The sequence below is a fragment of the Euprymna scolopes genome, chromosome 27 (assembly GCF_053919585.1).
Source record: "Euprymna scolopes isolate OS-2025 chromosome 27, ASM5391958v1, whole genome shotgun sequence".
In the NCBI taxonomy this organism is placed as follows: Eukaryota; Metazoa; Mollusca; class Cephalopoda; order Sepiida; family Sepiolidae; genus Euprymna; species Euprymna scolopes.
Window position 1 is genome coordinate 64,714,222 of NC_136508.1, and position 27,469 is coordinate 64,741,690.

Below are 27,469 nucleotides of genomic sequence, written 5' to 3' on the forward strand. Positions count from 1 at the left end.
TTTTTATTTTTGACTATTTTTAGTGTCTATTTTTTTCTCCCTGCATCGATCTTTCCCCAAATTCTAATGACTCCACTTATCCTTTTAAAAACTAATATATATATATATATATATATATATAAATATATATATATATATATATATATATATATATATATATATATATATATAACCAAGGTGTTTTTGCATGGTTCTTAGCAAATCTTTAACATAAACAAGTAAAGATGAAACAAAATTCTGCATTCAGTAACTGTGTCTATCTTTACCGTGAGTGTATTGTATTGCTATCGTCACAGTTTGTGACAGACATGATGGATCAGCCGGCAGGTGGCCAGTCAACGCAACAACAACAACAAATAATAATAATAATAATAATAATAATAATAATAAGAAGAAGAAGAAGAAGAAGAAGAAGAAGAAGAAGAAGACGAGGAAGAAGAAAACTGGCATCTCCATTCACAAGACGTTTGCAAAATAAATGAAATATTATTTGGCAAAGAAGAAAACAGAACATCATTTATTTTGTTCTTTTCTGCATCTTATTCTTTGCTTGTCTTTGAAGCATGTGATCACGTGACAGTTTTTCCCATTTCTTTATGCAGTCCTTTCGTTTATCCTTAAAATCTGCGAGATCTTTACAACTGCACTATTTGTGTAGTAGAAGGCAGACAAAGCAATGATGCATCGTATGGTCATCCTCTCCAAATTCTTCGATGATAAGTTACAGTTTGCAGCTTCATCTGTCTACAAAAACTTTTGATTGCCCTAAGCCTGTTCTCATGTGCTATCCGGTACTGTCTGAGCCCGTGTGTTCATATAGCAATTGAGGATACGTCTCCAACAATCAGTTCGACAGAAGGTTTTTTTCTGATCCTGCTCTGTTGAACTGAGGTATAGTTTTGTTCAGTCTTGGGAGATCCACCTTCCTAGGCTTTATCTTCTCCTTGGTCATCCTCTTCACATTCTTAGATGGTTAGGTCGGTTTTGCAGCTTCATATGGCTACAGAAACTTTTGATCTCTCTATTCCCGTTCTTAGGCGGTATCTGGTACATTCTGAGTATGTGTGTTCGTACGAAGTTGATAATACATCTTCGACAACTAGTCCACCAGTGAGCCATTGTGGCTTCGTCTGGCCCTGCTCTATCAGACTGATGTACAGTTCTGTTCAGTCTCAGGAGATCCATCCTGCCAGACTTCACGTTCTCTTTGGGCTGGCAAGATACTCCTGTAACATATGTTCCGCATCTTGACATTCACGTACAGCTGAGTCAGTTTTGTCGCATCATCTGACCATAGCAGTTTTTGATTGATCCATTTCCATTCTCAGGATTACTGAATACAGAATTTTGTTTTGACTTCACTTGTTTATGCAAAAAACACTTTGTTTATTTAATGACTATTACAGTAAATAATAATGTCAGTCCCTTTAAGAAACTTGTTTCTTATCGTTGAGCACTTTCAGTTGTAATAAAGTCGGTCAACTTACCTCATATGCGCAGATCGTCATATAATGATTAGATCACTCTGACTGACATTAAAAGCATTTAATAAGAATAAATGTTTAAATTTCAACTGTATCTCTTGCCGTTGATGGTAGCCAAATGGTTCGGGTCCTTGCTAATGAAGCCAAACATGACTTCTGTTGTCGGGGTTCAAATCTCTCGACTCGCATTAATCGTGACACCCTGCACTGACGATTCCCAAAAGGATGAAACACTAGTGTCTGTGGGTATTTAATAATTATTATAGTAAATAATAACAATAATAATAATAATAATAATAATAATAATATATATATATATATATATATATATATATATATATATATATATATATATATATATATATATATATATATATGAGCAAACAGTTAATAAAATATGTTAAAAATATGTTAATTTGATTTTATCAAGCTTTTACATCTGGCTGAGATAATTTTATAAATATTAATTCTTTAATATTTATAATATACTTTAATTTTACCATCTTGGATCATTTTGGTAAATTTAATTGCAATTTTTATTTTATATATATATACATATATATATATATATATATATATATATATATATATATATATATATATATATATATATATATATATCCAGCAAATGTTATTAAGAATTACTGTTAAGAATAATAACCGAAAAAAAACTGTTATTATTTAAATCTGAACAAAACTTTTTTTGAAGTCAGTCAAAGCTTAGTCTGGGAAAAGCCCGGTAATTGGATATTGAATATTTACCAAAAGAATAATTACTGCAGCAAAAGACACTAAAAAAGATAAGACTAAAAAAGAAACAAGGAATACAAAGAGAAAAGAAAAATAAGAAGAGAAACAGCTACACGGAGGATTCATAAAGATGACAAAAGATGAGACTAACGAAAACACTCTAACATGGCTACAAAAAGGAAACCTAAACAAAGAAAGGGAATCCCTAATAACAGCCACACAAGATAACGTGATTGGTATCAACCACATCAAAGCAAAGATCGTCAAGACACAAGAAAACAGCAAAGAAAACTCTATAAACAAAGAGACGAAACAGTAAACCACATAATAAGTGAATGCAGCAAACTAGCCCAAAAAGAATATAAAAATAAACACGATCAAGTGGGGAAAGCAGTAACTGGGAATCTTGAACACTTGGACAAATGGTACAAGCACAAGCTGTCAACAGTACTTGAAAATGAAAGTCACACAATCCTATGGAACATGGATATAAAACAGATAACCCCATCCAAGCAAGAAGACCGGATGTCATAATAGTTTGCAAGAAAGGAAAGTCCTGCCAGATTGTAGATTTTGCTGCTCCAGCAGACCACAGAGTGAAGATCAAAATACACGGAACTGACCAGAGGGCTCAAAGGAATATGGAAGATAAAAAAAGTGAAAATAATACCACTAATAGTAGCAGCACTAGGAACAATACTGAAAAACTTTGAAAACAGAATGGGAGAGATTGGAATCAGAGGGATGACTGAGAAGATACAGCGTACACCAAAAATGAAAATGGCTGAAATATTAAGGAAAACCATTGAATGTAGAGACTAACAAACATGAGCTATAGGTACAAGCCGAGCATACCGAAACTGCTACAGATGTAAAACACAAAGGAACGTCACATGGAATCATGAAAACTGAAACTGTATAATTGTAAGTTACCTCCCCTGCGCCTCTGCCTCTTCCCCTCTTTCCCCACTTTTTTGTTTGTTTGTATGAGTCACCATAAAGTGGCCTCACACCAAATAAGTGAGAGTCAAGGAGGATGGAAAGACCAAGGAGAAAAAGCACTACCTCTGCTGGATGAGTGCAAATGTGAAGCGGACTGGGACCTTGAGAAGGCTTATTGCCATCCAAATTCCAGTGAAACCGATGGTTGCTGCCAACAAGAAATCAATGGTAAGCGGTTATTGTGATCATGCAAATTCATCTCCAAAGGTTATCTACAGAGGTGGAGAGTACTGGAAATCAGCGCAGACTTGTTGTAACTCAGACTCCAGGGAACGCCACAAGTTGTTCTCAAAGAGAATTCTTTGATGATAGCCTGTGTTAATACTCCTAACGCGTCAGTGAGAAATAATAATAATAATAACAACAACAACAACAACAACAATAAAGAGGGACACACAACTTATACAAAAGATTTTGAGAGAGGTAAAAAAAAAAAACAGGAAAAAGAACATAGCCATGGCATGGATTGATTACAAGAATCCCACAGGCATGGATAATTGAATGCCTAAGAATGTACAAGATATCTGACAAGATTATTAATATCATTAAGAAAGCAATTGAAACAGGGAGACTGAAACTGACAGTTGCAGGACAGCATCTGACTGATAAGAATACAGAGAGGCATCTTTCACAGAGACTTGCTATCACCACTACCGTTTATCATAGCCATAAAGCCGCTACACTAGATACTTAGGAAATTTGACAACGGATACAAGTTTACAGGCATAGAACAAAAGACATAAACCACCTTATGTATATAGATAACCTGAAGTTGTTTGCAGAAAAGAATAAGGATCTAGAGACACTGATAAACACAACCAGAATATTCAGCCAGGATATTGGAAGGGGATATTGGAATGGAAAAGTGTGTACGACCAGGGATGAAAAAGGGAAAACTAGAGACATCAAAAGGTATTGAACTCCCCAACCAAGAGAAAATAAGGGCGCTCAGTGATCATGAGATGTGCAAATATCTAAAGGCTACAAGAAATGAAAGAGAAGATCAGAAAAGAGCACCAAAGAAGAACTAGGAAATCTATACATTATAAATTGAATTAAAGGAATAAACGCAGAGTTCAAAATAGACTTCGTAGCCTCGTAGAAGGTACCCTTTTCTCTTCCCTGCAACCGCTTCCTCACAGAAGAGACATTGCGAGCCTGTCTCTGTTTTATCGTTATTTTCATGGCAAGTGCTCGTCTGAGCTCCAATCTATGTTCCCCCCCCCCTTATCAAACATTCATACGAAACACTCGTCTAGCTGAACACACTATCAATAATTTCCCTCACTCTTTATCTGTGTCTAAACCTAAACGTAGATTCCATAAACATAGCTTCTTTCTTAGAACTGCACGCCTGTGGAACTGTCTTCCGTTTTCCTGCTTTCCAGCTGACTACAATGTGGTCGTCTTCAAGTCCAATGTAAACAAGTTTTTGATGAGCCGTTCCCCTTAAGTCGACAAATTTACCAAAATTACACTACTAACGATTACTATATTGTCCCATTGACTACTGCACACTCTTTAACCCTTATCCTTGAGTGGCTTCTGGGCCTTGATAGGTGGAGATTCCTTTGTAAAAAAAGAAAAACCCCCAAAAAACACCTGAGCATTATCGCTAATAAAATACTCTGGATCATTCATAGGATAGACTAAAGATAATATGGTAAATAATAATTGAAAAAGGTACGGCATATAAGGTTTTAATTACTATTTACCATTTTTTTTTTACCCATGTTCACCTCTAAAAAGGCATATTGCCACTTGGACGTAAGGGGATACTATTTGGGACCATGCGTAGGAACGATTAACAAGATGTTGGTTTACATTACATTTAAACTTCTGCATATCAGTACAGCTACGGAAGAAGGTAGCAGGAAGCGAATTCCAAAGACTAGCTTAGAAAGCTTTCTGGCATTTAGAGACCCCCAAACAGTGAAGGGGTGAGATTTTATTGTGAAGCGGGTTTGTTGGAGATATGTACGTCAAGGGAGCACAAGTGCGACGAGTTCATTGGAGCACATTCCATTAAAATATTTGTCGATGCAACATTGGACATAAGACAGAGGTTGGAGCTTAGTTGACAAAGTGGGACTTATTAGATTAAAAACTCTTTAACCAACAGGGATTAAACACTTTGCAGTTTTGCTTTCCAGTTAATTTTACCATATTTGTACCGGAAAAACATCCAGTAAATAAAATGTTGTTTAGTAAATTGTTATGTTTTTGCATTTTTTTCATTTTTTTTTTGCATTTCCATACACTAAACATGGATATAAATATCACTAAAACATCCGCTGGGTCATAAGCTTCATTTCGGTACCTAACTTGCCTGGAAGGGTTGCCTGTAGGTTGAGATAAACCGCATCACACACACACACACACACACACACACACACACACAGTAGGAAAATTTATAATAAGATTTCATAATTTTCTCATTCTAGAGGGATTACTCTTCAGAATTTGCTTTCATAAAACTCTCCCATTATTATTCAAACTTTTTTGAGTTTTATTCAATTTTCTTTTTTTCTTTTTTTGTTCTGGTTTCCTAATTACTTCTAGTTTTTTTTATTCCTTTCTTTCTTTTATTGTCGGGGCCAGTCATTGATTAAACTTTCCAGCACACTTATACAAACTTTAGATAATATTCCCGGAGGCCACCACTGAGAATACCCCTAGCTCAAGGCCACCACTGAAGCAGCTGCTCCTCCAGAGGAAGGGATATACCACCTGGATACTCTCACTAACAATGGGGCATCAGCTCCTCAAGAGGGTGGCTCATCTCAGAAGGGAGCCAAACAGAAAAACAACAGAGCATACCACCAGAAAAAGAAAACAAAAGGTTGGCACCCTCAAAAGAGTCTGAGGAGAGAGATGCTTCCCAAAAGGGCAGCTCCTTCAAAAGAAAATGAAGAGGCATACCACCTGGTTAACCAAACTGAGAGGGTGGCAACCCCAGAGGACACAAATGCTCCCCAATTGGACGACTCCCCCCAAAAGAGGAGCAAACCAGAAAAACGAGGGGGCATACCATCTGGACCTCACAAACCTGGAATAGACAGCTTCCTCCAAGGACAATAAAGGGAACAATGCTCCCCAAGAGGACGGCTCCCCCAAAAGTTGAACCGATCCCAGTATAACCAAAGGAGAGCAGGCCCCAAAGGACGGTGAAAAGGGGATGCCCTGAAAAAAAGACACCCCCTCACAAAAGGGGCAGCCTCGGCAAAAGAACAAAAACATAGTTCAACCGCACCAAAGATCTTCAAGGACACAAGCATGATGGTAGTGATGGAGGGCCATCATCTCCATTGCTGGTTCTGCCAAAAGCAGGGCCACATGGCAAAGAGCTGCCCCAAAAGAACAGTTCCAAGCCAACCAATGTCAAAGGTGGTCCCAACTCCCAAGACAACCCCAGCTCCAGCGACCAAGTGAGCAGCAAGAGACCAAGCCAATCCTGAAACCTTGGCATCAACCTCAACTCCCCAGAAATCCAAAACTGTGGAAGAAGCAAATAAGGAGGAATGGAGCATGGTACTGAGCAGGAAGCCCACAACCCCTTTCACCACCACTCTGTCACCAGCTTAACAACCAAGGCAGCAACAACAACAGCAGCCTCTGAAACAACAGCCTCTGTAACAACAGCAGCAGCTGCCACAGCAGCAAATGCTACAGCAGCAGTTGCGGAAACAACAGCAGTGGATGCAGAAATAGCAGCAGCAGCAGACACAGCAACCAACACAGCCACTGCAGCAACCAAAACAACAGCAGAAACAGACGCAGCAGCAGATGCAGCAGCAACCAGAAAAACCACAAAACATCTCCGTGCTTAACAAGCAGGGGACAAAAAGAAAGACAGAGAGCTCCTCCAATGAGGAGGAGATGGTCATTAAAGAGAACTTACTCAAAAGCCCTACTCCCATGGGCTCAACCAAAAAAGACAATAAAATAATAAAAGACGAGGGTGTAGATAAGGTGGCCCATGCTCCCTAGGAAAATACACCCTCCCGAACAAATGAAACACACATACACACAACCAACTTCCCCACTCAAAACAACAAGAACACATACACCAACTTCGCACACACTAGACTCCAAACAAGTCACCACAACGCACCAAAAATAGATACCAGCATTCGCACACCCACCACTACAGCCCACCTTGGTTGAACCTGGAAAGACAAGGTGCTAGTTGGCCTCCTCTTCTTGAGGAGAAAAAGACACCAAAATCCTTCAAAAATGGGGAGAACGTCTGCAAAATCAACCCCCTGTATGTCAACAGGGACTCGGTATTCAAAGGACCTGTTTAAACCTCTGTTGGATCTCTGTCAGATGGGGGTTAAGGATATTAAAGTCCCTACAACTTTCAAGGCGGCCCCTTTGTGTTGATCTGCATCAGATCGCCAGCCAAAAGCCTGGTCTGGCAGATGCTGGAAGCTGCAAAGGAAGCCTATCACAAATTTCCTCTAATTAGAGACAAGGACCCTTCTTTGGACAAACTTTTGCTCAATGAAAGGGAAGGGTCCCAGTATTGGTGGATCCATCGCTGTACAAAGCCTTAAAGCTAGCATACCCCCCGGACGTCGGTGGCATCATGCAGTCAAAAAGACATCAAAGAACGGGCAATGCTGAGCATGGTGTACAATATCGGTATCCTCTCACTGGAGGACTTTGGAATCAGGAGCGACAGTGCCTTGGGGGGGTACATCATCATGTTTCTTAACTTGGCTAGTCTTAATGCAAGGGGCTCGAGGTCCTCCAACTGGGTGGCTCACTTCTAGCAGGACCTCTTGCACTTAGGAGTTGATGTGGCTGCGCTACAGGAAACATACTTTATTTTGTCCAGGGATTGTCAGGTGCTGGCCAGAGATTATGATGCCTTCTCAGCATATGGCAATCCCTGCGGAAATGGCATCTCCTTGCTGATGAAACACACCATGTCTGCTGCAGTCAGCATTGTGCATAGAGACGAAGAGAGCAGGCTGATTGTGGCTGATGTTGCCATCAAACAGTGCATCTTTCAGGTCATCATGATTCATGCACCTAGCACTGCTCGGGAGAGGGTCTCTTTGTTCCGGCAGCTCGATACGTTCGTCATGTGTCCGAAATTCTAGTTTTAGTGGGGATTGGAATGCCATCCTTGACCCCAACATAGATAAAGTAGGAGGGGGAGCTAGAGGGACAGGGAGGTGCGAGACAAGCTCGGCCGATTTTATGGCTAGATGCAATCTGGTTGATAGGTTTTGAGTTGAACACACTGGGAGGGAGACATGGACATCAACCAATACCCAAACACTTGCCTGGATAAGATACTAGTCAGAAGAGGCGACTTAGACTTCATGGCATGTCCAGAGTTCCACTAGCTAGGTTTTTCGGACCATATACTAGTTATGGCCTGTCTAAAATTAACAAATAGGCCTAAGCTAGCAGAGTACTGGAAGTTGAATACCTCCCTTCTGGGGACACAAGACTTCAGCAAACAACTAGTGCTATTTATACAGAGAGCTTTAGTGAGGGTGGTTACAGGAAGTAGATGGTTAGGGTTAGGGTTAGGGTTAGGGAAGTAGATGGTGGGTTAGTTTTAAGGCTAAGATTAGAGACTTCTCCATCAGATATGCTCAGTGTCTTGCTCTAGATAAGATCCAGACAAAGAAGAAAAATTATTAAGAGCAACAGGGACGAGGGATAGCGATAGTAAAGAACTAGCTAAGCAGGACCTTCGGTGTGAGGCTAGCGAGTGCTATAAATGGCAGGTAGTTAAGGCTAGACTAGGTAAGATAGCCAACGAAGCCATGAACTCCAATGCAGAGCATCGTGAAACCTCTAGGTGCAACTCGGATAAGTACATTGCAAGTGTCAAACACCCGGATGAACGAACCATGACATTGACCCAGGAGATCCACAAGAGGTTTCAGGAACATTTTGAGGAGTGTTTTACACAAGAGCCTTGCCTACCAGTACAGGAATTTGGTTACTATTTGGCCGACTCTCTCCACCTCGAGACAGCTAGAGTGGCTATTTGTGAAGGCAGGGTGACCCAACAGGAGGCTCTGGCTGTGATGAAACAATTCAGCTATAACAGATCGCCAGGGCTCGATGATCTACCTTACGAACTGTATTTGAAGCTGTCGCCCATGTTTATACCGATTCTGATGGATGTGTTCAGCCATTGGTTTGATCAGGGATCCATCCCAGGTCAAGTCACCAAGGGAGTGATCACATTGCTGAGCAAAAGGGGCAGGCATGGCAGGGAAGAATTAGATGACTACAGGCTCATAACTCTGCTAAACATAGAGTGTAAGATTTTGTGCCAGGATCCTAGCCAATCAGCTGCAGGCTGTTGTAGGCGATCTAGTCGAACCTAAGCAGAACTACGCTGTGAAGGGGAGATCGATTCAAAACAATCTACACCTGATTCACCCGATCCTGAAGGGAGGGATAGAAGAAAATACAGAAAGGTCTTTGCATTCGCTGATGACATCACTGTCTTTGTGTCATACTTTCGAGACATGGAAAAGGTGACAGAGGTACTCACTCACTATGGAACGGTTACAGCAGCTAAAATCAACCACAGCAAATCGGTCGGTCTGCAGTTGAGTGCATGGAGAAGTGTACCACTCTTACAACTTTTCAGCTGGACCGGTACAGATCCTCGATGTGTGGTTTGGACCTGATCTCTAGTTTGAAAAGAATTGGTCAGAGATACAGTCAAAGGTCAGTGCCACAGTCAACATTTGGCAGCAAAGGAAACTTTCCTTAAAGGGTAAATCAGAGGCATGTACCATTTACATCTTTCCTCTTATACTCTGCCAGCTGGCCGTACTTCCCCTGTCTGTGAAACACCTAAAGACTCTCTGGCACCGCCTATCCAAGATGGAATGAACAGAGGCATTAGGTGCATAGACAGGTCTGTATCCAACGTCCTTGTGAGAAAGATTTGGGAATGCCCGCCTTGAAGTGTCATCATGACGCTGAAAGGCTGGCGTTACTGAGTCGGACCTTGACAGAGGAGTCTGCACTCCAAGTTTGGGGGAAAGGACCCGGGGGCGAAAAAAGAATGGGGGCGCAGAGGGGGGAGGGCAGGCAACTTTGAGTTCTCTATTGGGAGAGGAAAGGGGTACCATTCACTTGGCTAGCATATGGAAACAAGGCTTACTTTTCTGACTGAGACAATTTCCATTTTTGTTCCCATCCAGATTGCCCATTTTAGGGGAGCTGGATTTTCCCCACATTAAAAACCGGCCTTGTGTATAACTCTACCCTCGTGGGGAGGCAAGTAAATATGAATATGATTGTTACATTAACATTCCCGATAGATAGATAGAGATAGAGATAGAGTGAGAGTGAGAGAGAGAGAGAGAGAGAGAGAAATAGAGAGAGGGGGAGAGAAAGAAAGAACATTTTTACTCGCGCTTTTTCATCTTTTTTATTCGTTTTTTTTTACTTATGTTTCTTACCTTCCTTTCCATTTTCATATTCTTCCTCATTCAAGAACGAATACTCATTAGATGTCGCCTGCTTTTGCACAATTCACCCAACTGATTATTCGACATTTTTTTATTCGATTTTTTTTTTTTTTTTGTTCGAATTTCGTAATTACTTCTATTCTTCTTTTCTCCTGGGGCAAGTCATCGATTAAGTTTTCCAGCGTACCATACTATAGTAATAACAATAAATTTTTTAAACTATTATGGACGTTCACATGCCTTTTTCATACACTAACATTACCATATACAGTTACATTAAAATTTACCAGCATAGCTAACAAATAGTACAGTCCGTTTCAGACACGGACACTACCATATACAGTTACATTAAAATTTACCAGCATAGCTAACAAATAGTACAGTCCGTTTCAGACACGGACACTACCATATACAGTTACATTAAAATTTACCAGCATAGCTAACAAATAGTACAGTACGTTTCAGACACGGACACTACCATATACGGTTACATTAAAATTTACCAGCATAGCTAACAAATAGTACAGTACGTTTCAGACACGGACACTACCATATAAGGCTACATCAAAATTTACTAGATAGCTAACAAATAGTACAGTCTGTTTCAGACACGGACACTACCATATACGGTTACATCAAAATTTACCAGCATAGCTAGCAAATAGTACAGTCCGTTTCAGACACGGACAATACCATATACGGTTACATTAAAATTAGCCATCAAAGCTAACAAATAGGACGGTCTGTATTCTGCATAAGTACAAGATGCTCTGACTTTGAGCAATACGCCACATTGGTCATGTCTGACTTTGGGCGAGGGTTACTGCTAGTGGGCGCCAGTTGTTATGGCAGTGAGTATCCACCAGTGACCAACAGTGCTCACCAGTGATCAACAGTGCCTGCCAGTGACCAGCAGTGCCTGCCAATAACCAGCTGTGCCCGTTACTGTATAACAAGGCAATAGAACAAATGACAGTGTACAAATATTAAAGACAGCTCATTTTATTTAATAGCAGTCCAATGGGTTCAACACTGCTCATGATCGATAGTGACTGACAATGATCAAACGCAAGTATCCAATTATAAACGTCAATCACCATCAGTTCTGGATAATGAAGACTGAAAATTTTATTTCAGAACAGTCTAATTGAAACCGATATTGATCATGGCCGACAGTGAATGCCGGGAACCAACAATGACAGTTGGAAAGGCAGCAAGTGTCCATCAGTAACAGCCTTAAAACAGCACTAACCACCACTACAATGCCCAAGAATGCCCGCTAGTTTAAGGCAGACGCTTTCAGTTCAGAGTAGTTCAATGAAGGCCAACACTAATCATGCCCGCCACTGACTGACAGTACCGACAAATAATCGCTCAAAACCAATATTTAAATCCACTAAACTCCAATGATAGCAGTAACAACCAGTGACTTCCACTACTTGCCACTGACAGACAATGCTCGATAGTGGAAGCTAGACGATAACAACCAAGATGAGGAAGTCAGTCCGACAATCTCAATCAATGAAAACACCTCATCTAAAAAAAATAAAAATACAGACAATTACTGGAAGCTAGATGATTTCATTTTAGCCATGGCTGCCTGTGGCCGCTATTTTACAGGGCTGACAACTGTAGTTTAATTTGTTTTCGGAGGAGGGGGCTTCCCTGAGTCTGTTATGGCTTTGTGTCATACTTCCACCGGGCAACGCCGGTACACAGATCCTGCTAATAATTATATAAAATGTTTGTGACGTGTAGTCATTTCACGGGCCAAATGATTCAAACTTACTTATCTGACAATATCGTCCCTTAAATCGTTTCGGACAGTCGCAATGGAAATTCGTTTCTTCTTCTATACAGTCTCCACCATTTAGACAACTGTACGGCTGACAAAAGCCTCGCCCTGAAATTAAAAAAAGAAATAAACACTTTATATCGTTAAACTATTCATCTATTTTCATATACTTAGATAGTAGAATAGACGAAGAAGTAGGCTTATACAACCATGTTATTCATTGTCATTAAAAGAATCTAAATAAGATAAGATCTTAATATAATAATCCTGTGACGATCACGCATATTAACTTACCCAAGTGTGAACTACGTAAATAGAAGGCCGTTCCATTAAAGTTACGTGACCTGCTGGCGTTGCAAAATAAAGTACAATGGCCACGGTTAGGCGAGAAACCAGAATTTCTCAAAATGGGCTCCATAGTGAGGCTAAGAAGCTCTGGAAGCCCTTTCTTAAAGAAAACCAAATATTAATATGGAAAAATTAAATTGCTGCAGACATTTAATTATTGACCTTTTTCACTGGAAAGAGATATGATAGATAACTACAGGTGTAAAGCGTTTCAGGATGGTTCATGAAAAAGTCAATAAAAAAATTAATACACACACAAAAAAAAAATGCAACAATATTTAATTCATCAAAAAAAAAAAAAAAAAACAGTTGTAAGCACGAAAATATAGTAGAATCACGAACAGGAACAACTGATGAACAAGTATAAGTCAAAATTTGAAATGAATGTTTTTTATATTTATGTTAGAAATTATCTTGGTAGTGCTATGTCCTGCTTATCTTGTTGTCCTGTTTGTGGGCTCCATGGTGTCCTGGAGTTTGGAAAACTCTATGATAGACGACTATTATGAGAATCATTTTAAAACGAGTGTATTTTAAAATTAGTAATCAGATACAAAAGAAACAAAAAACTTCATCACAGTATTTTTCGCGGTCAAAAATACTCCCTTTTAATTTTATCTTTCAGAAAAGAAAATACACCAGTTTTACAAATCCCTCAGAATTTAAACAGAAAATGACTACCTCCGTAACAGTCGTCTATCATAAAAATGTGGTCATAATACTTTATTCTGCAACGTCAGCAGGTCACATGACTTTAGTAAAACGGCCTTCTATTTACGTAGGCCACACTCGAGTAGCTTAATAAGCACGATCGCGAATCTAATTAACACTCAGCTTGTGTCTTTCAATCGTAGGTGTGTCCCTTTTCTTCCTGGGATTCTCGTGGATGGCTCTGCTTTTGAGTAAAAATCGACTCTGAAATTTCTTACTCATCAAATCTTTCTTGGAGTTCATATATCAGATCCATTGCTCCCTCTGCTTCTTATAAAATCGTTTCTCTCCATCGCTCTAAACGCTTTCTCACACCTGAGGCTATTCTCTATATCTACAAATCTACTACCAAACCATATATGGAGGATTGTTGTCATATTTGGGTTGATGAATTTTTGGTGAATCTCTGTCCCATTTGAAAGTTCTTGATAAGGTGAAGAAACGTTTCGGTAATTTGAGTTCTTCTTCTCTGCAACCTCTCTTTCCCAGACGTGATGTTGCTAGTCTCAATCTTTTTTATAAATACTATCGTGGTATGTGTTCTTCAGAATTTTTTTTAATGTTTGTAGCATGTTATCACCTTCGATCCCACTTTTTAATAAATAGGATCTTCCAATCGAATAATTTATAATCTGGAAACCGTGACACGTGTACGTACGTTAAAAGTACTGCAGCATTAAGATATAGATAAGAAGAGTATGTTCAGGGAGTATTTGCCATTATAAACCAGCAGAGCATTATCAGTTTTTTTTTTTTTTTGTTTTTTTTATTGCATTTTCACTCCAAACAAGGCACGGTGCCACTGATGTAAGGGGCTACTATCTGGGACATGATTGCAGGAATACTATGTAGGGAGTTGAGCAGCAAGATGTCTGTTTACATTACATTTGAACTTCTGCATGTCAGTACAGTTGAGGAAGCAGGAATCTGGAAGGGAAATCCAAAGTCTAGCAGTTCTTGGGAAGAAACTATTAGAGTATAAGGCTTTCTTACACCTAGGAGAGCTCTACTGTCTAGGGGTGGGACTTTGCTGCTTATCGGGTTTGTCGGAGGTATTTACGTCGGGAGTATAAATGCTTGTAGTTCGTTGGAGCATTCACTGTTAAAATACTTGTAGAACAGGCAGAGGAATGCAACATTTTGTCAATGGGAGAGAGGCTGAAGCCTAGCTGACAGTTCGAGACCTATTAAGTTGGCAACTCTCTTTTGAATCCTGTCCAGACTAACCTGACTAAGGAAAGAGTTTATTAGGTATGTGTACAATGCAATGTGATGTATGGGAGCTAAAGTGTTGATGATGGAGAGAAATGATATGAGAATGATACGATGTCTTAAAGATAGGCTTAGATCTGATGACCTCAGAGGAAAGATTAAGTATAGGTAAATGTGTGAACAGGAGATTCTGGTCGCATTGAAAATAAAAGTGCTTAGGTTAGCAGATGTAGAACAGTTAAGGTAGTAAGGTCAGTTGACATGGGAAGACCAAGGTAAAAAATTGGGATGATTTGAGAGAAAGGGGGCTAAATAAAGACCTTTCCAGAAATAGGTTAGTTTGATCCATTCCTCTTTTTGCTTCTTATAAAATCGTTTCTCTCTATCGCTCTAAACACTTTTTCACACACGAGGCTATTCTCTATATCTACAAATCTACTATCAAACCATGTATGGAGTATTGTTTGTTTGATTCATAACCTTAGTTAGATTAATTAATAACTTTAGTTAAAAAATTTTTTTACATAGGCATCACCACTTATGAAGGCCCAGGGGCCACTCGAGGATAAGGGTTAAAAAGTGTACAGTAGTCAATTGGACAATATAGTAATTGTCAGTAATGGAAATTCAGTAAATTTGTTAACTTAAGAGGAACGGCTTATCAAGAACTTGTTTACATTGGACTTGAAGACAACCATATTGTAGTCAGCTGGAAAGTAGGAAAATGGAAGACAGTTCCACAGGCGTGCAGTTCTACGAAAGACACTTTGTTCATGGAATCTACGTTTAGGTTTAGACATAGATAAAAAGTGGGGGGGGAGGATTATTGATAGTGTTTTCAGCTAGATGAGTGTTTTTTGTGAAAGTTTGGCAAGGGGGGCACCATAGATTTAAGCTCAGTCGAGCACTTGCCATGAAAATAACAATAAAGCAAAGACAAACTCGCAATATCTCTTCTGTGAGAAAGAGGTTGCAGGGGAAAAAAAGGACATCTCCTATGAGGCTACAAAGCCTATTTTGAACTCTATCAAGGCAGGATAAGTCCTTTCTAGCAGCTCCTGCTCAGATGTGGTAACAGTACTCCATCTTTGGACGAACTTGGCTCTTATATAGATAGAAAATTGCATCAGTAGTGAAAGATCTATTGGATCGATAGAAGGATCCCACCATTTTTCCAGCGGCTTTGGCAACAAATTTGATGTACATAATTAATTACGAAGTAAAAAAAAGAAAAACGTACCTTCGTTCTTCAAATAACTTCATCATGGAAGGTATTGACTATGACATAAGAAACAAATGAATTAACATTCAACATTTGGAGACAACTCAGGGTGCTTTATTTCAAATACACATCATCAGTTAATCAAAGGGAGGCAACTCCAAGCCGCTTACACCACTAAAAATAAGGATCAGAGACAACTCTTCAATATTCAAAAATCAACTAACAATGATATTTCAACACTGTTGTCATATTTGGACTAGTGAATCTCTGTTCTATGTTGAGCATCTATAATATAAATCTCACCTGTCTGTTTAAATGTATGTATGTATGTATGTATGTTTGTATGTCTGCCTAAAACTTTCAATAGAGGCAACGGATTTTCACAACATCGGTATCGTTTTGAAGCTCAACCCTTTGGATGACAAATATCAAAAAACATTGGCTAAAACATTAATTTCTTCACCCTCAACTGGACACTTTTCTACAGGGAGGCGTCGCTTTTTTTGCCAGTATTTTCGAAAGTCATCCCCTCTTTTCGATTGACTAGCCTTAATTTAAACCTTCGCCACTTACAGGCAGGATGTTACTAGTCTCAGTCTTTTCTATAAATACTATTCTCACTTGTGTCCTCCAGAATTGTCTAATCTATTCTCTGTTTCCTTTATTATAAACTTGTTTGACTCGTTGGTCTAGTGGTGTCCCTTTTCCTCCTGAGATTCACATGAGCGGCTCTGCTCTTGAGAAGAAATTCACTTTGAAACTTCTGGTCATTTCTTTCTCATCAAATTTTTCTTGAGATCCATTTCTATTTCTGCTTTTCAAAACGTTTGTCCTGTCTATTGCTCTAAACACTTTCTAACGCCTGAACCTATTTTCTATCTCGACAAATATACGATCATACAGGGTGGAACGGTAATTTTGTCGCCCTAAAGGAAACAATACCACAGCTTTATTTTTTAAACTTTTATTGAAAAAAATCAATTCAAGTAACTTGATTATGTAGTAGAACTGACATCTATTCAATGTAGCTGCTTTCAGCCTCAATCACCGCCTTGATACGGGTCCAGAACTGAGAACATGCTTTTCCAAAAGCACCGGTGGGAACTTGATGAATACTCAGCAAATGGTGGCGATCAGGCTGGTTTTGGTGTTGTGAGAAGTCATGTTGGTGATGTTCTTGGAGTATGATTACACAAAGTAGTTCAGTGGCTATCAGGTCGGGTGAGAAAGGGCGGGGCCAGTGAGAGAAGAGTAAAGTAGTAGCACTTCTTCTGAAATCAAGCCTGGGTCTCTTTGGACTTGTGGGCTAGGGCTGAGTGTGGCTGCCACACCCAGGATCTGCCAGTGGCCACCTGATTGCACCAGGGAATCACCACACTCTAGCACATCCAAGTACACTTTGGTGTTCACTTTCAAGCCGACTGTGAAGATGTGAGGTGGCATGATGTGGCCCTCGCTTGAAACCACACCAAAGATCATAACTGTGGCCGCAAACTTCATTGAGCTGTGCCCTCAGGTGTTGAACCATCCGGATTTGCATTTTGAGGGTGCTGGCAATGGTCCTGTTGTCATAACTTGGATCGATAGAGAGCATGAGTTGTACAGTGGTGCATCTCCAATCTTGCTCATTGGACATTGTGTCATTTTCAGACATGATAGAAGGCTCCTATCGTTCCTGTGATTTATACATAATTGGCCAACTAGTAAATGGTCTGCAACAAAAAAAAAGAAAACCGGTGTTCATTGAACGGAAATGGAATAATGTTGTCTTTTCTAGGGCGACAATTTTATCGTTCCACCCTGTATAATGTATCTGATGCTTATAGATCAGACTGTTTGAAGATACTGGTTACCTGACTTAAATTATGCAAAGCATTGATGTTATTGGTTTTCCTTTCTCAATGCAAAACTCGATTATACTCTTAAAAGCCAAAGCCAGAGCAATAATTCTACAAAACAACCAAACCAAACCAAACATCATAAATAAATATTTGAAAATAAAAAAAGTTTAAACATTTGATATATTGTAAACCAAAACAGTAGAAATAAACTTATTTAAGTGATAGCATTTTTTTTTTTTTTTTTTTGTCCTTCTACAGAATTGGGACGAGATTTTCGGAAATCATAAAACTGAATTTCATATGAAAACAATGGTATCTACATATTCCTCGTATTTCTAAGATGATTATATCCAAAAATTACGAAAATTGATAAGGCAGAAAATTTGTATTAAAGTAAATAAAAAATAGAATTTGATGAAAACGATCGCAAAACACAGGAGAGTTCAACAGGGGGGTAATTTTCTGTTCGAATTAAACAAAGATGACGGCAATTTTTCACCTGCTAACACGATTAAAGTTGTTGTTTTTTTTTAACAATTCAGTTAATGTTTAGGTAATTTCGACTGCATAATTTGGAAGCTACCATTGTAGCTTATTAGAATTGACAAAAAATCAGTTGAAACCATTGTTTTTTATCTGAAAACTCCATTTCTCGACTACAAAATCTCGTCCCAATAGTGTAGAAGCGCCTTTTTTAAATCTGGTCATATCCGTGTATTTGACTACTCAATTTCGGCAAACTATTGATAAAATATGAAGTTAAATGTTTAATGTTTACAATAAATTAATATTTGGCATTAAATGGACCGAAAGGAATACAAACATAATTCCAAATTATGAGAAAATCCATCGTAGTTGTTCCTCTTGAAATATTTAACAAAGAAATGACAGTCAGCCTTTCTTGTAATAAATAAACGTAAAAGTTCATTCATTAAGTAAGTTTGTTGTGTTGGGTGTGGAATTGCTAGGGTTCGGCTTCGGCTATGCGATTTTCCAAATATTTGTAATATTTCATCGAATCTGTCGTTTTCAGAGCCTGTAAACTCCTAATTCAATCATATTCTGCAATTCTCAATCATGAATAAATAGTTAAAGATATAAAAGTCTTAAAGCATAAGAACATTTGCCAAAATGACTGAACTCAAAAAGGGTTAATATACCGTTAAACAAAACAACCAAACCAAACACCATGCATAAATATTTGAAGCCATATAGAACTCGAAGCATCAAAACATTTCACCAAAATTCCTGAATTCAGCATTAAATAACCTGGAAAAGGTTGATTTGCCGCAAAACAATTAAACCAAATCAGATAATGTATGTAGAGTACTGTTGTCATATTTGGGCTGGTGAATCTTTGTCCCATTTGAGAAGTCTCGATAAATTGCAGAGACGTATCAGTAATTTGATTGGCTCCACCTTTTCTTCTTCCCTGCAACCTCTCTCTCACAAATGTGATGTTGCTCGTTTCAGTCTTCTCTATAAATATCATTATCGCATGTGTTCCTCATGATCTATTCCCTGATGATATTGTCTGATCTATTCCCTGCTTCCTTTGTTCCAGTTCGTTTGACTCATCGGTCTAGTTGTCTTCATCAATTAACCGTTTTGATACCTTCTTGTAATACATCTTGCTATTCCAGTTGCTTCTTTTCAAGAACTGCCAGCTTGTGGAACTCTCTTCCTGTTCACTGTTTTCCTCCTAGCTATAACTTTGGTCTTCTCAAGACTAAGGCTATTAGGCATCCCCTGACTTTTCGATAACCATCTTTCGTTCTTGTCAGCTCTTGACATTAAATGGCTTCATGCTTTGTCTAGAGCGATTTCCATTAAAAAGAAATACAAAAATAGAAATTAAATATCTATCTATCAGAGGTAGCACTAACTATTTCTTTTTTATGTGGAGGATCACTGTTTTCCCCCCAGAAGGGTAACTCTGGATGGATGAAAAATAGAAATTGCTCCAGTCAAAAAAAAAATCTCCTACACTGACCGAGGATAGAAAATATAGTTTATAGCATCTAAACAGATACTACACTCTACTCCTAGCCAAAATGTCAATGTCTGTTGCTACAAAGAAGAACTTATCTGTGTTCTGTCTTAGATAGAAACACTATCAAAAAGGAGCTGCTTCTTAATTGCTAATGCAGCAATTAAGATAAAAACTAGCTGCCATCAACAGCCAAGGAGTTGCGGGGTAGGGGCAACATTAGTGCTTTTCTTTCTCTTTATCTATATATTAATATGATGGCGTGTGTGTTATGTTGTGTGTCATGCTTACATCTTTTTTCTTCCGAGTGACTGTCGTTTAATTGTTATGACCTTCCATTTCATGTCATAAATAATTTTACCACAAATATTTCATAAGTTTTGGTTTCAGTTTCGATTATATTAATAGCTGATGGCATTTTTTAATAAATAATTTTATCCAGAATTCTTTATAAGTTTTTGTTTCAGTTTCAATTATAGCTGAAGGAACTCAAGTTTTATTTATTTAAAACCTAAAACCACTAACCTAGTTCTAAAACAGATCCTTTGTTTGATAAAATGCATGCCCATTGGCTGGTAGGAAGGGGCACGGTGGATACTAGAAAGCTGATTGGCCGACTAGAAATCCTCAACATATATAAAAACAAGAAGCAACGACAGAATTCGCGCATAAGCCTAACGAATCCTATAGTTGGATGAAACGCAGAATATTCAGTGTAGCTTAATCGCCATATATATTTTATAAATTACTAACTAGCTCTACCTACGTATTGAGCACTTTTGAAGTAAATACTTAAAGTTTACGCATAAATCTATACTTTCGTATATTAAATTTATGTGAATAAATGAAGTAGTTATATATATATATATATATATATATATATATATATATATATATATATATATGTTTGTTTGTTTGTTTGTTTGTTTTTCTTCATTAGCTTTTGTTTCGGTTTGGATTCAAGCTGATGTACCCAAGTCATATAGATATATTTTTTTTTTTTTAGTTTTGAAATCACAACTTTATAATATATAAGAATTGATAGAAAATTGACTTTATAATAATATATACACAACCTGCATAAATTATAATATCATATCTAGGTATATTTTACAACCGGGCTATGCCGGACATCAGGGCATCTACATTTTTTGCTGAACACCCACAGAATGACAACATCAATATATTACAGATGAAAGAGTCTGATGTAAAATTTCCACAGGTCCCGCTAGTGTGTATTTAATGTAATAAAATGCACTGTTGCCATTCGTTGCAAGTAATAAAGGTGCAGAAAGAGTTTACCTCAAATTTCCCAATGATTTTACGTAGAGGGTAAGGTGTAACTATGAGCAAAAAAATAAATAAATAAAATAAAGCAAAATGGCAGTTACACCTGATTATATGCTAGCGAGTCTCCTAAAGTAATGTGAGATTTCATTACTTATATACAAATAAGATGATGCCGACTTAGATAAAAATCTGTTTTTAAAAAATGGGGTGGGGAGTGCTTTTAAGAGTCGTGAGCTTGGACTGCAGCAATATGTACATGCAGTTTTGAGACTTTTAACCACAAAAACCAAAAGCACACCTACAACCGAATTTGTACTAACAAAATTTCTTTTCTCAGAACTTTCCATCTGCGAAACACAATAACCCAACTGACTACAATAATGTCGTTTTGAAGAACTGTACCACTGTATTGAAGTGGCACTCACCCTAGACAGATTGAATCAGCTGCCTCCAAAGGGAGTATGAAATTCACAAGCGATCCTTATTTGCATGTATATCCTTGTCAGGGGAGATAATAACGTTAAGTTTTTACAACTTTTGCAGGGAGGGTAGATGTCCTTCTATATAAAGCGCCTGCTATTTCCAAATGGCACCCATCTGATACTAATTAGGCTCAACGTTGCTTAACTTATATTGTTTTCAAGTCCAATGTAAACAAATACTTGTTTAGCATACTCATTAAATAATCAAATTCTGACCGCTCCAACCAATGGTTTCCAATCCTCTTCTGCCGCTGCTGCCGCTGCTGCCGCTGCTGCTGCCGCTGCTGCTGCCGCTGCTGCTGTTGTTGTTTTTTGTTGTCATTATTGGGCATCATGTATTCATTGATTTCGAATGAATCAGATGGTTTTTGTTGTCATTTGTTTTCTTGATATCTTTCTAGTTAGAATTATTTTTAGAAAGACATTGAGTACTTATGGGAAAGACTACATGAAGGTTGCCAACATCCAGCGAGGTGCAGAGAACTTTTTCAGGGCAAATGCTCAAGTGAAAAAAAAAAAAACTGTTAATCAGTGGGGCACAAGCCTATAACACATTCCTCTAAAAAGGGCACTTTTAAAACAGGAGTAAAAGGTGCAGGTGTTTTTGTGCACTCCTAGACCCCACCACCCACCTTTTGCACGTCCCTGCCAACATCCCTAAGTGAAAATGTTTCTGTGGAACGAACTTGATTTGAACTTGGCAACCACAGGTTGCCAATCCGTGTCATTAACCACTTAGATGGTAATGTTCACTGTTTAACTAACAATCTCATAGGCCTTTATCCTGGAGTTGCCTTTGGGCCTTGATATGTGGAGATCCACTAGTATATATATATATATAAAAAAGAGATTTGATTCATCTGACTTTTACTGAAGCACTATATGAATTAAATAAAAACTAATTTCACATGAACAGGTTTTCCCAGTAATTAATTATTTATATCATATATGAAAGAGGGTCATAAGTGTTCGTTTGGAACTGTCATTTTGTGGTTAGGCCATTTGTGTGAAATTGTCAAATTACTGAAAAGTGGCCGTGGGTCTGTGCAACTGGAAATTTAACTGGAAATTCTTTTTAGAGAAAACAACTACTTGGTCTCAATTGTTTTCCAATAAGTGGTCGTACTCGTCGGACCAGTTGACATTCTGAATATATATATATATATATATATATATATATATACAGGCATATATATATATAGTAATTGTCTGTATTTTTTTTTTTTTTTGTCCTAGTGACATATGGCCGAGTGGTCCTAGACGTTGTATCAAAGTTTACAGTTACCCAAAAGGTGCTGAGTTCAATCCTGAACGAAGGCAGTAAAAAAAGTAACATTCAAAATAGAGAATCAGCAACTATGTCCCAGAGCCTAGCTGGAGTCCGAACACGGTACCCCCGTGATAATAATAAAGGGTTGGGTTCAAGACTCCTAACAAAGGGTTCCCCAGTTCGAGACAAAACATCTGATGAAGGCCGGAGGGTAAAACGGCCGAAACGTTGTGACCATAACAACAAAGATGAGGAAGTCAGTCCGACAATCTCAATCAATATATATATATATATATATATATATATATATATATATATATATATATATATATATATATATGTATATATATATATATATATATGTATATATATATATATATATATATGTATATATATGTATATATATATGTATATATATATATGTATGTGTATGTATATATATATGTATATATATATGTATGTGTGTATATATATATATATATATATATATATATATATATATATATATATATATATTGACAAGATATGACTGTATTTACATAAAGAAAAAGAAAAATTATATATATATATATTGGTGTTGGGACGATAAATCGGAATCAGAATCGGGAATCGGAAAAATCAGAAGATTTAGGGGTATCGGAATCGCTATCAGAATCGGAAAAATTGATTCCTCTTTTCCGATGCCAAAACGATTCTTTTAATTGTCTTTTTTATTTGATTTTGTTTAAAGTAAAATTTTCTATTTTTGGTAATAATGATAAAATAATAAATATTTATTTATTTTAAATTACCCGTAAAGCTAAAATCGATAGATCAGTCTCGATAAATGTATTTTGACATTTAGGAAAATATCTGCATATTTAACAAGTGTGTTTTTACGAAAATTGGGGAAAATAACGACTAAATAACGGTTAAATAATTAAAGATTTATAAAGAATCCGAATCGGAATCAGTGATTGTATCGGAATCGGGAATTTAGCACCAAATCAGTAATTGTATCGGAATTGGGAAAAATATTGGAATCGTTCCATTACTAATATATATATATATATATATATATATATATATATATATATATATATATATAAAGTAATCTCGATTTTCCTCTGTAAATTCAGACATCACAGGAACCGAAAACTTCCTAATCTTTTCCGTTCAATACCAACAGCACTTTCTACTGTACTAAAGTCGTCTATAAAATGTTTTCTCATATTTACAAATATATATGAATGTGCATTTTCTATTTAATCTGTGATATATTTAATTGTCTCTAATATGTTGAGTGTATATAGATTTGAAGCATATATGTGATCGTCTACTGGTGCGTTTATGAACAGGACATAAAACATTTATAACAGGCGGTGTTTACAATAATTGGAGATGGAAACAGTTCTCTTTGGGGAGGGTTTACATCAGACAATAGGAGAAACATACCTTATCCATCTGGGTTGATCTTGGTTTGACGGATTCTTGAAAAAACTAAGAATGAAGATTCGTAGGACCTGGAGGCTTTGTTGTATTTGCAGCAACTTTATTTACTAGTGTTTCCCCATTAGAAAATCTTAGATTTTTCATCTTAACTATTGACATTTTCTAAAAGTCTCCCCTTGCTCAAAGTGATTACGGTCAGTAGACCGTCTCTTTCCTTCTAACTGCTGACTGTGGCTGCTGCCAGCACTGACTAATTTCTATGTGTCTTTCAAAAACCATATTCCCCTTCATATGACGTCATCAACACGTATCGATACACGACCATCATCTGGTCTCTGTCAAATAACAATCCATATTTATTTTTACTTATCTAATTTCTTTTTCAAGTTAAAATTCCAGGGAACTAGTTTAATATAAATATTTTCTCGATTTAAAATACCTTTTCGCTTCAATAACATTCTTTCTGTTATTGAAATTTATATGATTTTCCGGGAGCCAATAACATAACACTACACCATATTTCATGAAAATCTTTTTAGATCTTAAATTATTACAAAATTTGTTACATTTATTTCTGAAACTTCTACCTCTCCCAAAAACGTCTTTGAAATAGAGGGTAGCAACCATGTTTTCTCCCTATAAAATATCTAACATGCCACCCATAGACACCAGGTCATTTGTTTATACTGGCAACAGACTGTAACCGCACTGGTAGATTCCATGATTTGGGGATTTCTATAAATCGTACTTGTCAGACAAGTTTATATTCTGAAATATATATCCAAATATATATATTTATATATATTTATATATAGTTATTCATCGACGTGTTTTGTCCTCTCTACAATTCATTAGTGTGCCTAGGCAGAATGAGATTCAAAACTTCCAAATTCTTCTGACAGAGCTATAAAAATCAAATCTGTTATTTATTGTGTGGAAATTATACATTTAAATTCATTTATTTTCATTCATTTATGATAATGATAACCCTCACACACACACACACACACACACACACACACATATATATATATATAATAAATTCCACAGTCAAACAACGTCGCAGCCCACAAGAGCCATACAGTCAAAGAACCGGAAGTCCAAGACTCGAGTTTCGCCCTCATTTGGGCTCATCAGTTAGACACATCCGAACTCAGGATTCGAAACCTAAGCCTCTTGCATGCAAGACAAGCACTCTACCAACTGAGCAAACGCCCTGCACACAAGAATTTCTATTAACCAACACAGATCAAGCAAACCGCGCCGAAATCTGACTGTGAAATGAACCTACTTCGTCTCAACAAGGGACGCGGTCATCCAACCAGCTAATAACCCCAAGCCGATGTCTCACAAGTAGGAGTTTTAACTCGAAAGGACGATGCCATCCAGCAATGCTATATATATATATATATATATATATATATATATATATATAGATATATATATATATATATATATCAGAGTTTCCTTCTCCTAGATGCATGTCTTAATGAAGACTGGGAGTGCATCTCTCTCAGTTAATTAAAAAAATGGCAGTTATCTCCCTTTATAAATGAATTATAATTAATTTAAATTCAAATATAGTGTTTCCAACGATATTAAACTGGTAATATTACTTTTATTAGCGTTTCCTTTAAAGTTTATATCACCATTTCAACCATTCATAAACTACATTTAGAACATGCCAATGAATGGATGGACTAAGATACAGGCTTTAAAAGCGGGCGAATAAAAGGTATATCTATTTTCTTTTATTAGAAATATTAAAGATATCCCCTATTAACCTTGCTGTTCCACCCGATTTCATTTTTTATTTTTTATTTTATTTTATTTTGTTTATCGAGATGAAAATAAGTAACTGTTTTTTCTTTATATGTTTAAATATTTTCCAGATATATCTGCCTTACTTAAAAAATGCTAGTTTTATTTTTGATTTCTTAACCTCCACCGCCCCACCGCCCCCACACACTATTTTTGCTGGTGAGGAAACTTTGTTTTATAAAATCAAATGATAAAATTATTGTTCAAGACATATTGTCTATTTCAATAAAAACATCGAAACGATCTTGCAATTTATTGATTTTCTTTGCTTTTCCTTGTGAAACCGATTTTTAATTATAAATTATCAATCATTTTACTCAATGTTAAAATAGCTCTAGGATATCTATTCCTATCGAGCTTATTATATATCTACATTGCAACAAACATTGTTTTCTTTTAATAGCATTAAAATAAACTCCGCTCTTTAGTTAGACTGTTGGTCTAATTCCCTCAGTATATATATATATATATATATATATATATATATATATATATATATATATATATATATATATATATATATATATATATATATATATATATATATTATTATTATTATTATTATTATTATTATTATTATTATTATATAGTATTGAGCAGTCTCTTCAGGTTTTTACTAATTATCATTATATATATATATATATATATATATATATATATATATATATATATATGCGTTTTATTTTTTATTACCGCTTTTTTTCTGTTTAGTTACATTATTGTTTCAGCTACGCGACCGTTTTACAGAAAAAAAACGGTAATAAAAAATAAAACGCATATTTGCTCTACAACAGTATTGAGTACTTTCTTCAGGTTTTTATTAATTACCATTTCTACTATATATATATATATATATATATATATATATATATATATATATATATATATATATATATATATATACACACACAATTATTTTTATGCCTGCAGACATTAGTGTTTCATGCTTTCGCAATCATCAGTGTAGGGAGTGACGATTGCTACTGGCCGAGAGATTTAAACCTAGCAACAAAGACACATTTGATTTCATTTGTGAGGACGTTGTCTCTAGGCTGCCATAAACTGCTACGAGAATTAAGGGAATTTAACAAGTATATATGACAAATACGGACACAATGTTAAGACAGTCAATAGTGTTCAAATGACTGGAAATTATGAACATTGTAAAGTTGTTAATTTCCCTTAATTCACAATGTCAGCCAGATGTCTTTTTATTTCCCAGACTGTGCTTAACTTTAAGAACTTCTTCTTGTAAGGGGTAATAATTATAAATAATTATTTCTATACACTAGTGTTTCATGCTTTCGCAATCATCAGTGTAGGAAGTGACGAATTGGTACTGGTCGGGAGATAAGGT

At 36.8% G+C, this 27,469-nt stretch overlaps 1 protein-coding gene across 1 annotated transcript in view; it reads right to left on the minus strand.

The window, feature by feature from the left end:
* LOC145248657 (uncharacterized) overlaps positions 1 to 27,469 on the minus strand; it is a 124,752-nt gene that overhangs the window by 47,548 nt on the left and 49,735 nt on the right. Inside the window, exon 3 of the mRNA XM_080110326.1 lies at positions 12,489 to 12,602. Coding sequence (XP_079966452.1) covers positions 12,489 to 12,602 — 114 coding nt within the window. The remainder of the gene's footprint in view (positions 1 to 12,488; positions 12,603 to 27,469) is intronic.